This window comes from Mus musculus, chromosome 12 (assembly GCF_000001635.26).
Source record: "Mus musculus strain C57BL/6J chromosome 12, GRCm38.p6 C57BL/6J".
NCBI classification, from domain to species: Eukaryota; Metazoa; Chordata; class Mammalia; order Rodentia; family Muridae; genus Mus; species Mus musculus.
The window spans coordinates 91,741,921-91,757,868 of record NC_000078.6 but is presented as its reverse complement, the minus strand read 5'-3'; the positions used below and the strand labels follow the sequence as shown (position 1 = coordinate 91,757,868).

Here is a 15,948-nt window from a genome sequence, read left to right as displayed (position 1 = left end):
GTAGGTGTCCGTGGGAACGTAACCTCAGAGCTACCCAGTGTGGTGACCAAAGACAAGATAGAAAGATAGGACATATTAAGAGACATGAGAAAGGAAGACGCTCCTGACCCTGTGGTGTGGTTTTCTTTCCTGTTGACATAGAGCCAAACAAACAAACAAACAAACAAAATCAATGCAATCTCTGCAACCAAAATTGTTTTTTTCCAAAGACCCCTCAAAGAAAAAAGTTAAAAACAGCAGCAAATGATGTCTTAGAGCCAGAATGTATGCAATCTCCAGGGTTACCAGGTTATCACTTCTCTCATGCACAGGACTCGAAAAACACCTTAGGACTGACCTGCAAAGGAAAAGAAAAGTGAATTTTTCAAAGAAAAATGAAGCTATACATTTTTAAACTGCTAAACCCCACCTTACATTTTAAACTCGGCTTAATCGTTAAACCTTGTTATAAGTTACATCCTTCGAGACCTGTAACTTGGAAAGCTACTAGAACATATATTAATTGTTGTGAAGACATCTAAGATTGACCCTCTTGCTGGGTGTGGTGGTCCGTGCCTTTTCACCTAATAGCTCAGGCTACATAGGAAGACCTTGTCTAAAAAAAAAAAAAAAAAAAAAAAAAAGAAGGAAGGAAGGAAGGAAGATTGACCACCCTAAGAGCCAGCACGCAAGTCTTGAATGGTATAGCCTCTTCTACTTATTTCTCTCTGGTTTGACCAAGAATTTTTTTTGCCTGTAGTCAGGGATCTGGTTTACCTGTGTGGAGGTCCCTGAGGGAAAAGGTAACTCCAAGGGCTTCTGGTGCCTGTGTAGGGCAGTGTCTCTCTGTGTGTGACTGCCGGCAAGCCTGCTTCACATCCAACACTTATATCCAGAGCCTCAGACCACCCTGGCCAGCTGTTTCCTGTATGAAGCAGAAACTCTCATCGCAGCTTCCTCCCCCCGCCCCCCTCAAATTTCTAAGGTCTCCCCTTTTTTTCAACTTTCACTTCCTGAAATGTCATTGCAACAAGAGGCATCGGGTTTGCAATCTCTCCTCTCTCCCTCCCCCTCCCCCTCTTCCTCCCCCTTCCTTCCCCTCCCCCTCTCCCTTTTCCTCTCTCTCTCTCCCTGCCCTTACCCTTGATTAATGGAAACATCAGTGATGACCAATGCCTGTGACTGTGGTCACACCCTCCACAGCGCTTACATCACCATTAAGATCAAAGCTTCTCAAAGGTGCTGAAGAGAGCTTTGGTTCTTTGTGCTTCCTTTCTGTCAGATCCTCAGGGAATTAAAAATGTAAAGATTCTAAGACAGGATTAGAAAAATAAATCACCTTTCCGTACCTTTCCATTTCTCCAAATTAAAACGTTGAATATTTATGCCTGTACCTAGAACCCATAATGTTACGTAATTTTGCTAGGCACACAGTAACTATACGTGTTAGTTATTAGAAAGAAAGAAAGAAAGAAAGAAAGAAAGAAAGAAAGAAAGAAAGAAGGAAGGAAGGAAGGAAGGAAGGAAGGAAGGAAGGAAGGAAAGGAAGGAAGGAAGGAAGGAAAGAAAGAAACTCAACTCTCCCTGCAGAGTAGTTTGGTACTGGATCATGCATTTAGAATTATAGAGAGACTATCTGACTACTGTCCTTTCACTGTGGTACTAATGTCCTTCATGGAAGGAAGCCATTGGATAGTTGGCATTTCTAGAGTATTGGATATTTATTCATCTCCAGCATCTACCACAGTGTCAGTGTTTAGCAGGTCTCGTAATCCATCATGATGGCTAAAGAGATGAATTTGTGGTTTGCCTCAGAAGCCAAAAGGCTTTGGGGTCGGAATCCCCGCACACCTTGAGCTGGAGTGAGCCATGTGACCTCTCTGGCTTCAACCTTGTCACCTGTCAAATGCTGGCACTAATCACAGTACCACCGTTCAAGGTTGACGAGAAGAACACAGGGAATGATACCCCTCATCTGTGGGATGGCAGAAGTGAGCCACTGATAACGACTAATGCTTGGGGGTGGGGGGCAAGTGTTAGATCAGTGGCTGCAAAGCTTTCCTTCCCTGAACCCCTGCCTCTGACAGCCATAGAGAACCCATGGCCCCAGGAAGACTCAACAGCGCTGAGTTAGTGCCAGAGACAACGCCCCCCCACCCCCCCAAGAAGCACAATGCACAGGCCTTCCTTGCTTTTTAGAGAAAGCAGCCCACCAGGCATCCTCCCGCATTAACAGATTTAATCACTCTTCCGGACTTTGAAACTATCATGTTTCAAGGGTAAGAGATTGCCTACCCTTGTCATGACTTGCTCGGCATCTGCTCATTTCCAGGTGGCAATCACCAATGAGGCTTCTTACTCCTGTTTCTATTCTTTGGCAAGCATGTTCACATGTTTTAGTCAAGGAATTTCTTTGTGAAAAGCTCCGTTATAAACTCTCGTTTCCCAGATATAGAGAGCTTGAGGCTTTTTTGGCTCCTGGATTCCCTCTCATTGAAGGACAGAACACCACGGCAATTCACAACCAGGGCATATCTTCTCCATTTCAGGATCCTTGGAATCTGGCTCCTGTGGCTTGGATGCTGCTACGTCCCCACGACACTGGGCATGGGAAAGCATGGGCCATTTCTCTTCTTTTGCTACGGCCTTTCTCTAGATGACCCGATCTTTTGTGTAGGGTGGTATCTCTTCCCAATTTGACTCTCCAGCTCTGAGCACCCAGTTAGACATCTCTCTCAGATATATAATAAACACCCGCAACATGTGGAAGTGTATCATATTTTGAAAGAAGTACTTATGAGTGTGGTGATGTGTACACTAAAACTCCCAGCACTTGGGATGCTGAGGCAGGAGGATGGGGCAAGTCTAGGGCATACTTGTTTATAAAAAAGGAAAAGAGGGGGAGCGGGAGGCCAAGGAAGGGAAGGGAAAGAGAAAAGGAGAGAAGCTTATTCGCCACAAACCTTGGCTTTTCTCCCAACTTTAGTTAATGACTCTATCACTCACAGAGTTCTCAGGCAGAATGCCATGAGTCTTTGCCACAGAGCCACCTCTGACTCTACCTTTCCAGTCTGTGCATTCTCCCTCCATCCCACTCCAGCCTGTGCCAAAAAACTATTTAGCATCCCTCACTGGTAGGAAGAGCCCTTGGCAGGAGTTGATCATTTTGGCTCCAGGAAACCCGGGACGGTTCACTGGCCTCCCGATGTCCGCTCAAATTGTTTCTTAACTTCTCTTACTAAAAATGATGGCTTTGCACCATGGCTCTAGAAAGGCAAGTTGATGACCCTGTGAGCTCAAAAAGCATGCAGAAAAGAATTTTTTTTAATCTTTTAGACAGAGACTATCCCTGTAATATGTTCCAAATGCTGCAGACATAATTTTGTGCATTAAAAAAAAAAACTTTTCTTTGATTTACTATATTCTGTGGTTGCAACAATGCTTGATTTTAGCAGGGGCTCTGTCCTATTTTTTTTAAAAAAAAAACAAACTTGTAATGTTTTCTTTTAACTAATTGAAAACCAGATTTTTTTGCCAATTTACATAATAATTTTCTGATAACATGCAACAAATCACTCATCAGAGATATTAAGAGCTTCTGTCACTGTCCCACCATTCTTGAGGTGCCACCTCTGCCTAGCCGGGTGGGTTCTCCGCTCAGCTGGACCCACGGATGTGAACCGGAGGTGGCCGGTACTGTGCTCGCCAGAACTCAGGGCCCCTTCTGACTTGGGCCTGTAGCCGAATTCAGTTCCTGTAGTTGTGTGATTGTCGTCCCTGTTTCAGGGCTCCTCAGTTAGGATAGGCTCACTGGCATAGTCTCCACTTCTTAGGGTCCACTGAATAGTAAACGTGATTGTACGTATAATATCCATTGTGCTAGGCAGTGAGCATAGGAGAGACAGAACCACGGGACTGAAGCCAGGGTGTGGGGATCCTAGGGTCTTCTCAGCATTCTGTTCTCTACCATATATTTTCACCTTGAGAGAAACATCAGCACCACATTCATTTATCTGTATACATCAGAATATCTCATTATAATAGTATAAACAGGTTGGGCACTGGTGGCGCACGCCTTTAATCCCAGCACTCGGGAGGCAGAGGCAGGCGGATTTCTGAGTTCGAGGCCAGCCTGGTCTACAGAGTGAGTTCCAGGACAGCCAGGGCTACACAGAGAAACCCTGTCTCGGTCAGAACTTGGGGAGACAGTTACCCCGTGGTCCAAGGAGGCTACAAACACAAAACGAGAAATGTACCTGGCTTAAATTGGTAGGGAAACCATCCTTGGTGCTGGGTGACGAGAGGAAGAGGATGTTTAAATGCTAATAGTGTTGTGCCTGTCTTCCCCAAGGCTGAATTGAATATGGTGTATGGGGTGCAAAGCTTAGCGACTTGTGCTATTCTCCTAATTCTTTTGTAACCTTGAATTCATCTGCAACCCAATCAATTCCTTTGTATATCAACTGAGAGAAATACCCGTTTTAGTCATCTCAGGGTTACTATATAAACTTAGGTCTGGAGTATAGGCCCATCAATAGGTATATATAGAAAGCCTTGAGTTAGATCCTCAACAAAAGAAAACTCCCAAATAGCAGTAAGAAATTGAAATACTCCACGAAGCTATTTGTATGATGGAACTTGCTTAGACTTATACATGGGGAATCTGACCACCAGGAGGGACTCAGACGCTTCCTATAGAATCCAAGACCATATAGTGTTGGAATTTCCTCGGTCATGGATCACAGCTTTAAGACGTAGAAAGCAAGTAACCCACACCAATTACACAATTACCTTCACACAGCGAAAGGTTAGTGTTTTTCTTCTAGAAGTATGAAATCGGTTCAGCTAAGGTAAACTTTCCAAGGTGGAGTTAGCCATTACCTGACCCTAGAAAACGCTCTGCAGACCTTATGAGGCCACAGAGTTGTGTGACACCCTGGTACCTGGCATGCCTATCTCTCAGGGCTACTGACTCAGGAATGAGCCAGAGACCAGAGGCAAAACCTAACCTGTTTGTCAAGCCAAGTGTGACTTTGATCTTTGACTCTGAGCACTGGGCTCAGGTATTGTTGGCTAGCACAACCACAAAGAGCGTTTCAAAGGAAATGAAATGGTATAGTCAGGTAATGTGAGGTTGTGACTTGAGGATAAAACATAGCCTCGTCTCTGGAGGGAATTACCAGTTAGCTATCCAAGACCCTTCTTACTTCTCATGACTTCCTAAAGGTCAGGAAAACTTTGAATTCATTTCCAGCTATAAGGTGTATTTTTCCAGATCAGATAGGAGGTATTAGCACATTACCTTTAGATAATCTGAGCTGGCATCTTAAAAAAAAATGTGAACACAGAAGGACGATTTTAGGGCAGGACCCCCAATCCTGGCTATAACTGGCAGTAAACCGGCCCATCAGCAGTAATTAACCACAAAAATGACAACCGTTTTCAGGTCTTGCTCAAGATGTAACCACAAGATTTCCTTCCAGGGGTCAGGAAAACTTGGGAGGTGAACTCCACTAAGGATCACCTCGGGAGTTTCCTGACTGCCCGGAATTGAAGCTGATCACAGCACTCCTGTGGAGCTAAGGAAATGGAGTTCAGGGGTTGGAGCTGTTTCAGCAGGTGGACTTTGCGGGGTGGAGCTGGCCTTGTCACATTGCTTTACTATAACAAAATACCTGGTACAAGGTAATGTGTAAAGAAGAGGTTTATTTGGCCCGCGATTCTAGTGCTTGGATGGTTCACACCAAGGATCCTGGATGGAAAAGCTGGCTGGGAGGCAGCATGAGGCAGCTGTAGTGTACAGCCGCCTGCCCTTATGAGATGGCATGAGTCCGTACATGAGTGCACAGCCTCTACGACCTAGTTTATCTTCTACGAGGCTCCACTGTCTAAAGGTTCTACCTCCTCAGAGCTGCCCCGAGGACATCAAGATTCCAGCACTCCATCATTTAGAAGTAGCCCCAAAGTCAGGCAGGAGACAAGGAGTTGTACTGGGATGGGAGAGGGGATCAGACACCTGCCAGAGAGAGCTCAGAGACCCTTTGGGAGGACTGGAGTGCATATCCACTGACGGAAACCATATAAAACTTCCTAAAGATGCTGTGAGATCCAAGGTCACAAAGACCATTGTAGTCAGTCAGTACTGAGGGGGCCTTTGAGTATATATTACAGCTTTCAGTTTGGTGCTATTGTGGGATTCTCGAGTGTGCAGACAAGTGGGTCTCTGTTTCTTGTGCCTTCTCTTGGGCTCTTCTCTTTGTTTGTATGTTTTGTCCTATTCCAATGTGTTAGGTTTTGTTCTTTTTATTATTATGGTTATTATTATGACTATTCCCTAGACGTCTGTTTTGTAATGACAGAAAGGGGTAGACCTCAAAGGGAGGGGAAGTAGAGAGGAACTGGGGAGGATAAAGGGAGGAGGAACCATAATCAGGATGTAGTATGTTAGAAAAAAATCTATTCTCTTTTTTATTTTTATTTTTTGGTTTTTCGAGACAGGGTTTCTCTATGTAGCCCTGGCTGTCCTGGAACTCACTCTGTAGACCAGGCTGGCCTCGAACTCAGAAATCCACCTGCCTCTCTGCCTCCCGAGTGCTGGGATTAAAGGCGTGCGCCACCACGCCCGGCTAAAAATCTATTTTCAATAAAAGGAAAAAAAAAACTACTAAAAAAATATCGGAGACAACCTGAAGGATATAGCCCCTTTCCTTCGGAAGCTCTCAGGCTAGCCGGCAGCCAACCACACAGCGGTCACTTTCATTATCACTGGATAATGAACGAGCATAGGTTGCAATAGCATCAGCACACGGAACAACAGGGAGTGGGACGTGAGACTAGCGGAAACTGGGGACGGACGGATACACTGTCTGCGTTCTTAAATGAAGCAACAGAAACTGAGCCTGGCTAATGTAAGAAGGAAATGAGTTTATGGGATGCATCGGAGAAGTCACTGCATTGTCAGCTGCCAAACTTGGTTTGGAAAATAGGTTGAGAATCACAAGACAGGCAGCAGTGGCCAGAGCCAGGGGAGTGCAGTGGTACTGATTGATTAGGGTGCCGTATTTGGTTCCGTCACTACTGAATCCGGATGCTACTACACTGAGCACGTACCAGATTTCCATTGCTTGCAAGCTGCTTATGCATCCTTCAAAGTCCATGTACCACTGAGCACGCTCTCAAGATCCTAATGCCTGCTGATAAAGGTTGGATCACCCCGCAAGAGGAACAGAAAGTATTTTTTTTTCCTTTCAAAAAACATGGAGATTTTGGATATTAGGTGGAAAAACCAAATAGCACAACAAATATTCCCATTATGAACATTTCATAGCAAAGGAGTCTGTCTTCTCTTTCTTTGGATTGAATGGCTACCACTTAGAGTAGCACTTCTCAACCTGTGGGTCGAGACCCCTTTGGGGATTGAATGACCCTTCGAGAGGAGTCGCCTAAGACCATCAGAAAACACAGATATCTACATCACGATTCATAACAGGAGCAAATTTACAGTTACGCATGCAATAGCAATGGAAATAACCTTATGGTTGGCGATCCCCATACCGCCAGGAGCTGTATTAAAAGGTCGCAGCATTGGGAAGGCTGAGAACCACCGACTTAATGCTGCGTGAATTAAACCTGTCATTAAGAGGGAGCTAAGATTTTAAGAGGAGCAGAAGCCACATTAAATAACAGCGTATGGGGAAATACATCCCAACGGGAAAATCCTGGGTTTATTAAATAGATAAATATACAGACAAATGACCAACTAGAACAAAGCATTCACAGAAGCAGCCTTTAGTAGAAAATAATTCAGTTTATCTGGAAGAGGGAATTCACACGGGGCAGAACAGATGAGGATAGACTGGCAGCACGCCTGCCCTGAAGCTGCAGTGTTCACTCCTGACAGATACTCAGTGTTGTACGCAATGCTAAGAGCTAGCAGCAGGCAGGCTGTGCCCCTGCTCACAGGGAGCCTTTGTGAATTTCTCCTCCTCGCCCTGTTTTGTGAGTAGCAGTTGAGGAGGTTTTAAGGAGAACGGTGGTACAGCCATTTGCAGGAATTTGGAATCTAGCATAATAAGGCACAGGATAAGGCCGAGTGCAGGGAGATATTGAGACTAGTAACTAGGTAAGGGGTAGTGAGGGCTGAATCCGTGAAAGCGGAGAGAGCTGGTCCAAGGAGCTCTTCAGACTCATTCACTGCACACCACTCCTGCCCCTCTCAGATAAGCATGTTGCAGGCTAGTGCCATTGCTGTGTCTCAGTCCCAAAGGGTTTTGTCTTCGTCTTATGCTCCGGGAACCTTCTTCTAGTTGCAGGTACAGATGAACCCTAGGTAGTCTCTGGACCCTTATTGGACCCCTGCAGTTCTGCAGGACAGGCCATCCGAATAGGCTGGGGAACAGAGGTGACTGTCTAGATCTCTGAAGTGGACTGTAAGCCATGTAAAGACATTATTGGTCTCTTGCATTTCCATGCACTATTCAAGTTCAGAACTCTTTGTACCCAGTGTAGTATGCCTAGTACCAGCTCCTGGTGGTGTCAGCTCCTTGACTGCAGGGCACATTAGAAATGTTGTAACTGATAACTCTTCCTCCAGCTGCTGCTGGACACGGTGAGCAGTGGTCACCTCTCGTGAGCACGCACTGGAGTCACTGTCCAGTCCTCGGCCTTTAACACCTTTTCATTTTCCATGAGATCTTCCCCATAGCTTCTCAGGTCCCTTTGTCCTTCTCTCCCATGGTTCCCAATACAAGCCTCTATCCTCATCAGGCTATCCAGAGATAACCCTTACCAAGCCCATACTCTCACTTGGATCCTTCTGTCTCCAGAACAGTCTCTCTCTCTCTCTCTCTCTCTTTTTTGAGACAGGGTTTCTCTGGCTGTCCTGGAACTCACTCTGTAAACCAGACTGGCCTCGAACTCAGAGATCTAACGACCTCAGCCTCCCAAGTGCTGGCATTAAAGACATGTGCCATTACCACCCGGCTCCCCAAAACAGTCTTACTCTCACCTATTAGTGTTCCAGAGCCCAGGGCTTCCTTCATATCTATGCAACCTGCACCAGGCCTTTGGTTTTCCATGGAGATCTCAGAGATCTCGCCATGGCTGACAGTCATACCACCCCTGCATGACCTTCGGCAGGCAGTTATTTGCCTTGTGTTTGCTCTTCTGTCCTATCTCCTTCAGCTAAGTTATGGCTGCTTAAGGAAGGGTTGCTATCATGAAGGACAGCTGGCACATTTCCAGGAGCACAGAGCTCATACGAGGGACCGGCCTGAGACAATCTCCTTCTGTTGCCTCTGCTGTTAGACGAGTGCGTTCTCCTTACCCACGGTGTAAGGCCTAAGTGATGCTGATGAAGAGGAGAGGTGCCCTTACTATAGCAACCCAGCCGCCCGTGGGATTTCTGCTGTCTCCGAGTCTGTCGCTCCTGCTGCTGACGGTGACTCACTGCTCATCTGTGGTGACTCCAAGCCTCACTTCGTGAATCACAGGCTAAAAGTGGCATGAGGTTTTTACTGAGGAACTAATTCCAGCATGAGCTGAGCTTCACAATTACTAGGTTCCCCTGTGGCTTTTGAGCTCCGAGCGTTGCACATCTCACGACATGTACCTAGAATGCATTTCATGGGGATGTGCTGGGCGGTTCCCGGCAGTGCGTGTCCTGTCAGCCTCTCTTTGGCTCATATCTGATCTAAATAAGCTAAGGAAGAATAGAGAATTCCTTGGGGGCTCTTCTTTTCTGTATTCCTGCTGAGTGATGGTTTGGTTTCTCAGGCAGAATATGCATCTATCTGTCTGCTAAAAGGAAGTTTCAGAATGGGCCTCTGGGTCCCCTGTAACTAAGCGCTTAGCTCTCCTTAGCATCTCAGAGACCTGCTCTGATCATGGGTGAAAGGGGAAATCACTGGAGAGAGGATGGATTACAGAAATGGGGTAGCTTTATAGATCTGCATTACAATCCAACGACTTTCTCCCCCCAAAACAAAACAAAAACCAAAAAACCAAAAAACACTGTAGCACCTCAGGTGAGACATTGAAGAGCAGCTGTGATGACAATGGGTGACACCTACTTGGGTTTGGAGTGGTACCTGGCCCGGGGTAATCCCTCTGTGAGGTCACCTGCTGTTCTTGTCACTGCTTTGTTTGTTTCTGAGACAATCTCCTGTAACCCCAGGCTAGTCTCAAATTGTAACTAGGATAGCCTCAAACTTCTAATCCTCCTGCCTCCACTGCCTGAGTGCTGGGATTATAGGAGTGTACCACCATGCTCAGTTTATACAGTGATAGTGTTGAGCCCAGGGCCTCACACATGCCAGGCCAGCAGTCTACCCGCTCACTGCTCAATGGCTGCAGCCTATCTGTCTCACTATTGCAGAAGGCTTATTGTGCCCACTACTGAGTGCTCGGTGTTCACAGGTCCCACTGAGTCCTTTGAATGGTGAAGTGACTTTTGCTATTCCTAGTGTTGAACTAGGAGTTGAACTAGGAGTTCAAGCACTTGTGCTGGTTAATTTTATCTCAACTTGACTTAGGCTAGAGTCATCTGAGAGAAGGGAACCCCAATTCAGAAAATGTCTCCTTAAGATTGGCCTATATCCAGCAAGATTTTGCTGAAAGGACCCTGATATAGCTGTCTCTTGTGAGGCTATGCCGGGGCCTAGCAAACACAGAAGTGGATGCACACAGTCAGCTATTGGATGGATCACAGGGCCCCCAATGGAGGAGCTAGAGAAAGTACCCAAGGAGCTAAAGTGATCTGCAACCCTATAGGTGAAACAACATTATGAACTAACCAGTACACGCCCTCCCCGCCCCCCCGGGGGGCTCGTGTCTCTAGCTGCATATGTATCAGAAGATGGCCTAGTCAGCCATCATTGGGAAGAGAGGCCCCTTGGTCTTGCAAACTTTATCTGCCTCAGTACAGGGGAATGCCAGGGCCAAGAAGTGGGAGTGGGTGGGTAGGGGAGTTGGGGGGGGGGAGGGCCTGGGGGACTTTTGGGATAGTGTTTGAAATGTAAATGAAGAAAATACCTAATTAAAAAAATAAATTAAAAAAAAAAAGATTGGCCTATAGGCACTTTTTAAACTAGAGATTGATAGGGAGAGCCCAGCCCACTCTGGGCAGGAGGTCCTGGGTTCTATAAGAAGCAGGATGAGAAAGCCACCGGAAGCAAGCCAGTAAATAGCACCCCTCCATGGCTTCTGCATCAATTCCTGCCTCCAGTTCCTGCCCTTACTTACTTCCCTCAGTGATGGTGTGTTTCCTGGTAGTGTAAGCTGAAATAAACCCTTTCCTCGAAAGTTGCTTTGGTCATGGTATTTCTCAACAATAGTGACCCTAACTAGGACACCAGTCATGTATGCATTGGGCCATGAGATGGATCAGCAAGTAAAGGCATTTGCCACTACTACTGAAAATCTATGCTTGGTACCTGGAACTCACATGTTAAAAGGTACACACACACACACACACACACACACACACACACACACCTGGGAGCTATTGATCCTGAAGAGCCTACCTGGTCTTAGGGTTTTCTGCCCCCCTTCACGTCTTCTTTCCTTCTCCCTGTCCATCCCTCCAACCCCACTTTTCCATGGATTTTGCTGGCCTCACCATTGTGGGATAGGCAGGATGTTTTCCCACAGAGCTGTGACGAGGCATGTGTCAGCACATGTCTTGCATTGTGGCTTTCTTTCCGAGAGGCCCAGCGGGGGGTGCGGCCTCACATCCAGCTGCTGTTTCTGAGAAACCGAATCCCACTCTTGAGTTTTGCTGTCTTATCTTGGCTCACAGCCATGACCATACTGAGTGACAGTGGCATTAACGTTGACAGGGCTAAAGAAGAGCTCACAGGCAGCCAGTCATGGGAAGCAGTCCTCGAGCTTGTGGCTGAGTTACTTGAGGTAAGATCTGGTTTAGAACAGCAACATTCTCCAGGCTGCTTGCACATGTCCAGTCCTGTGGCTGGTAAGGATCTCGGGGGAGGGCCTTGGAGTAGAGACTTGTGGACATTCCAGCCTTGGTGCGCCTTGGGTGTTCTGGCAGATACCCACATGGGGAATTTCTCAGGAAGTCTCGGTTCATTGCAGTTGATGTTCGTTAACTACTTAGTTGTATGACAGTGTGCATAGACTCTGAAGTGCTTTTGTGTGTGTGTGTGTGTGGCTGTAACTCAAAGATTACAGTGTTTTGGCATCAGAGGATCTTGCCTCAGGGATTGGATCTGTTACCCACAGTTTGATGTTTCCAGAGTACCTGTTTGTTGTGGCTTCTATTTGATCATTCTTTATATAGAATGCTACCACGGAAAACAAGAGTCGTTTTGACCTGAAACCATGACATTTTTCTCCTTAAAATCCTAGAAGAAGCGTTTTCAGAATGCTAGGGGCACATTTTAAGTGTTGAATAGGTCACCTAATTTCTCTCAACTCAGATTTCTTTTTTCATCTATAGAAGAACTATATTGTCACCTGACCTAGTCGTCTACTATGGAAGATGAGAGCTGTTAAAGAAACTCGGTTCATAGAGTGCTCACCTTCCTTGCAGGAAGTCCTGAGTTTGACCCACAGTACAACTTAAAGCCAGTAGTTCTCAGCCTTCCTAATGCCTTGACCTTTGACCCAGTTCCTCATGTTGTGGCGACCCCCCCCCCCCACACACCATAAAGTTATCTTCATTGCTACTTCATGACTGTGTTTTTGCTACCGTTATGAGTCATAATGTAAATATTTGATTGCAAGATATCTGATATGTGACCCCTGTAAAAGTGTCATTGTACCCCGAGAGGGGTTGAGACGCACTGATTTAAATCATGCATACTGCTGTACACCTGTAGTCTCAGCAGAGGAGGTGGGTGCAGGAAGATAATAAGTTTTTCCACATAGCAAAGATGGCCTCGGATATATGAGACGGTCTCAAAAAACAAACGACAGACCAGTACACTAACAACTTAAGTGAAGGACTGTACAAAGATAGGTTTCTGATCATTATAAATTTTATATAAGCATTTGCTTTAAGAAGTATTAAAAAAAAACCTTTTCCCACCAATCAAGGCAAAACTATTCATTGTTTTTATACTTATTTTTCTCTGAGTATAAACTGTTCACTGAAGATTAAAACTTAGAGCATAGTTTAACTGTTATTGTTATTGTGGAGGCTGAGTTATGTCATTTTAGTGAGTAGTTACGGCACTATTCAACCATCTGAATAGTGTGTTAGCAAGAGCAGTCGTGCTCAGGACAGAAGCTCATCTGCAAAAGCACATTCATTTTGCATTAATTCTCATTCAGTCATCATAAAATCAAAAGCTTGGTCTGGGTTGTAAAAAGACATGAAGAAAACTGTAAGCCAATTAAATAATATTGAGCATCCACAGAACATGATTGCCGTGCAAATCAAGATTTGACCTTTATGTGCTAATTCAAACTGACCTGGAATGAAAGTGTATTTAACTCACTTTTTCTTTTTCTCCAGTAAAGCAAATCTGCCCCAGCCTCTTACATAAATGAACAAGACTTGGTTCCCTGATTGTTTTGTTCTATTTTGTTTCTTCTCGAGTGGTTAATCGTGGTTAGAGATGCCGTTTGGGAGCTGCTGGGTTCTGGCCAGAGATTCAAATCAGATTCTCAAAAAGTTACTTGCCTGAGGCAGGAAAGCACTGGGGTGCATGCTTTTATTTCGCCATCTGGGTAGAAATGGTGGAAGCGCTCTGAACAAGTTTTAATACTGAATAAGGACCGTTAGTTAGCCTCCCATGCTAGATAACAGTGGGAAAATGGGGAACTCTAATTGCTAAATTTTGAGTGGTCAGTTGATGGTCTGTTCTAAATCCTTATCTGGGTGATCTTGGTTTTAACAGAGAGTGGTTGGTGGCAAAAGAGGAGGTGACATGAAACCCGGCATGTTGGAAACTGCCCTAAACCTCATCTTGGAGTTCAAAGCACAAACCTGTATGGATTCAGTTAATGCTATGTTTACCAATTTCCACTTCTTTGCTTATTTAAACAGATCTCTGCCTGGCAGATTAACTAACGACAAGGAAGACTGGCCTTACCTCCGTTCCCAGTGCTGCCCTTTACAAGACCTCTGCGACAGACTGTAGCCCAAGCCCCCTTGCTGCCCTGTTTACCCCAGACATCTTTCTGGGGTCCACTTGAAGTCAGCAGCTTGAAGATGAGCAGCACCCTCTTAGCATGACGACCTTGGACCATGTCATTGCCACCCACCAGTCAGAGTGGGTCTCCTTCAGTGAAGAGCCATTGTTCCCCACCCCTTTAGAGGGTAAGTCTGGGTCTTGGTCATCCACAGTGGGATTCTAATAAAGGAAAAAAGAAAAAGTCATTTGGTCCCATACCACGGGGGCACATGTTTTATTCTTCCAAGGAACCCAACTTCTAATCACATATTGTTTTACTCTTGATCTTTTTCATGGTCATTCCCACCAGCCATTTGGATTTTTTTCAATTTTGAAAGTGTAATTGTTAAAGGTGACAGGTTCTGAGCCAGATTACAAAACTCTAACCTTGTCCTCATCACAGATGAACGGTATGCCCCTGGGTGAATGATTTGTGTGTGGGGTAAGGTGGCAGGTGTGTGGCGTCTGCACATGTCATGCCCATCTAGGTGAAGGCTACAGCAGGACATCACGTGTCTTCATTCTGTGTTGTCTTGAGACAGGGTCTACCAACAAAACAGAAGCGCATTGTTTGAGCTAGGCTGGTTGACCAGTAAGCTCCCTAGGAACTGCTTGTTTCTACTCAATGCTGGGGTTATCGGTGTGTGTGGCCACGCCTGGTTTATCTGTGGGCACTGAGGATTGAACTCAGATCCTCACGCTTCCAGAGCAAGCACTCTTGCCCACATCTGTCTAGCATTTCTTCTGGTTTCTTGTTTTGTTCTGCTCGTTTCTGTTTTTTTGTTTTTCAACACAGGGTTTCTTCTGTGTAGTCCTGGTTGACCTGGAATTTGCTCAATAGATGAGGCTAGCCTTAAACTCATAGATCCACCTGCCTCTGCCTCCCAAGTTCTGGAACTAACAGCATGTGCCACCATACCTGGCTGGTGTTCTGCTCTGAGCATATTTTTCACTATAATCTTGGTTGTCTTAGAACTCGCTATGTAGACTAGGCTGGCCTTGACTCCACATCAGTCCTCCTACCTCTGCCTCATGATTGCTGGGTTTACAGTCCGGCACACCATGCCTAGCCTCCAGAATGATTTGTCTCTGAATTGCTGCATTGTCTATGTAAGAGAACTGATCACGGACCTGCCTTGGGAGCTTTTGTAAGCATCAGTCATCAGATGTAAGATGCCAGGTGGTGTGTATGGTCCAGTCAAAGAGCTCAGCGTTGCTGTCCTGGACCACAGTAGAAGTGACCATATGTCCTTCAGGAGAGTCCTTCATCCTCAGGGATGAAGGTCAAGATAGATGCAGGGATATTTGTAGCACCATGCCAGTTGGTTTGTTTTGACTTCACCTGCACCAGCTGGGCTCCCCTCAGCTTCGCCTGCACAGATGGAAAGTGGCAGTCAAGGGGTACACGGTCCAGTGTGGCATCCACGTGGGTAGCCTTAAATGTGCCCAATCCGGATTGAGATGTGCTGAAAGTGCCTCGCACAGAGATGTACATACTCAGAACGTCTTGACGGCTGGGAAATTCCTCAGCAAATGTGCTTGCTGTGCAACCGTTGGCCTAAGTTCAGGTTGCTAGGGCCTGTGCAGCTAGCCTAGCATGGCTGCATGCATCTCTAATCCCAGTGCTGTGGAGGGCACTAGGTAGGAAGATGCTGCAGCCTAATGGCCACCGGTCAGTCTAGTTCCAGATCCAGTGAGAGGCCTTGTTTCCAAGGGACAAGGCAAAGTGACATAGAGCAGGAGAGATAAGTGATCTCTCCTGGCCTCCGCACATGCAGATGTACATGCATGCGTCTGCTCACACACATGGACAGGTATCACAAACTTTGGG

General features: G+C 45.9%; 1 protein-coding gene and 1 long non-coding RNA gene across 6 annotated transcripts in view; one reads left to right on the top strand and one right to left on the bottom strand.

Annotated features, from left to right (window-relative positions):
• Ston2 (stonin 2) overlaps window positions 1-15,948 on the top strand; it is a 153,428-nt gene that overhangs the window by 28,568 nt on the left and 108,912 nt on the right. For 3 of the 5 annotated variants that reach the window (NM_175367.6, XM_006515374.3, XM_030246511.1), the window contains exon 2: window positions 13,991-14,263. In NM_175367.6, the coding sequence (NP_780576.1) occupies window positions 14,176-14,263 (88 nt within the window). In that variant the 5' untranslated portion in view covers window positions 13,991-14,175. Of the gene's footprint in view, window positions 1-11,741; window positions 11,887-11,926; window positions 11,951-13,990; window positions 14,264-15,948 lie in introns of those variants that run through there. The other 2 variants (XM_006515373.4, XM_011243982.2) reach the window with 2 other exon arrangements.
• On the bottom strand, window positions 183-1,036 carry Gm34718. Its single transcript, XR_381811.1, has 2 exons — window positions 757-1,036; window positions 183-337 (listed from the first exon to the last, which is right to left on the bottom strand). It is a non-coding gene; the product is annotated as a predicted gene, 34718 (long non-coding RNA).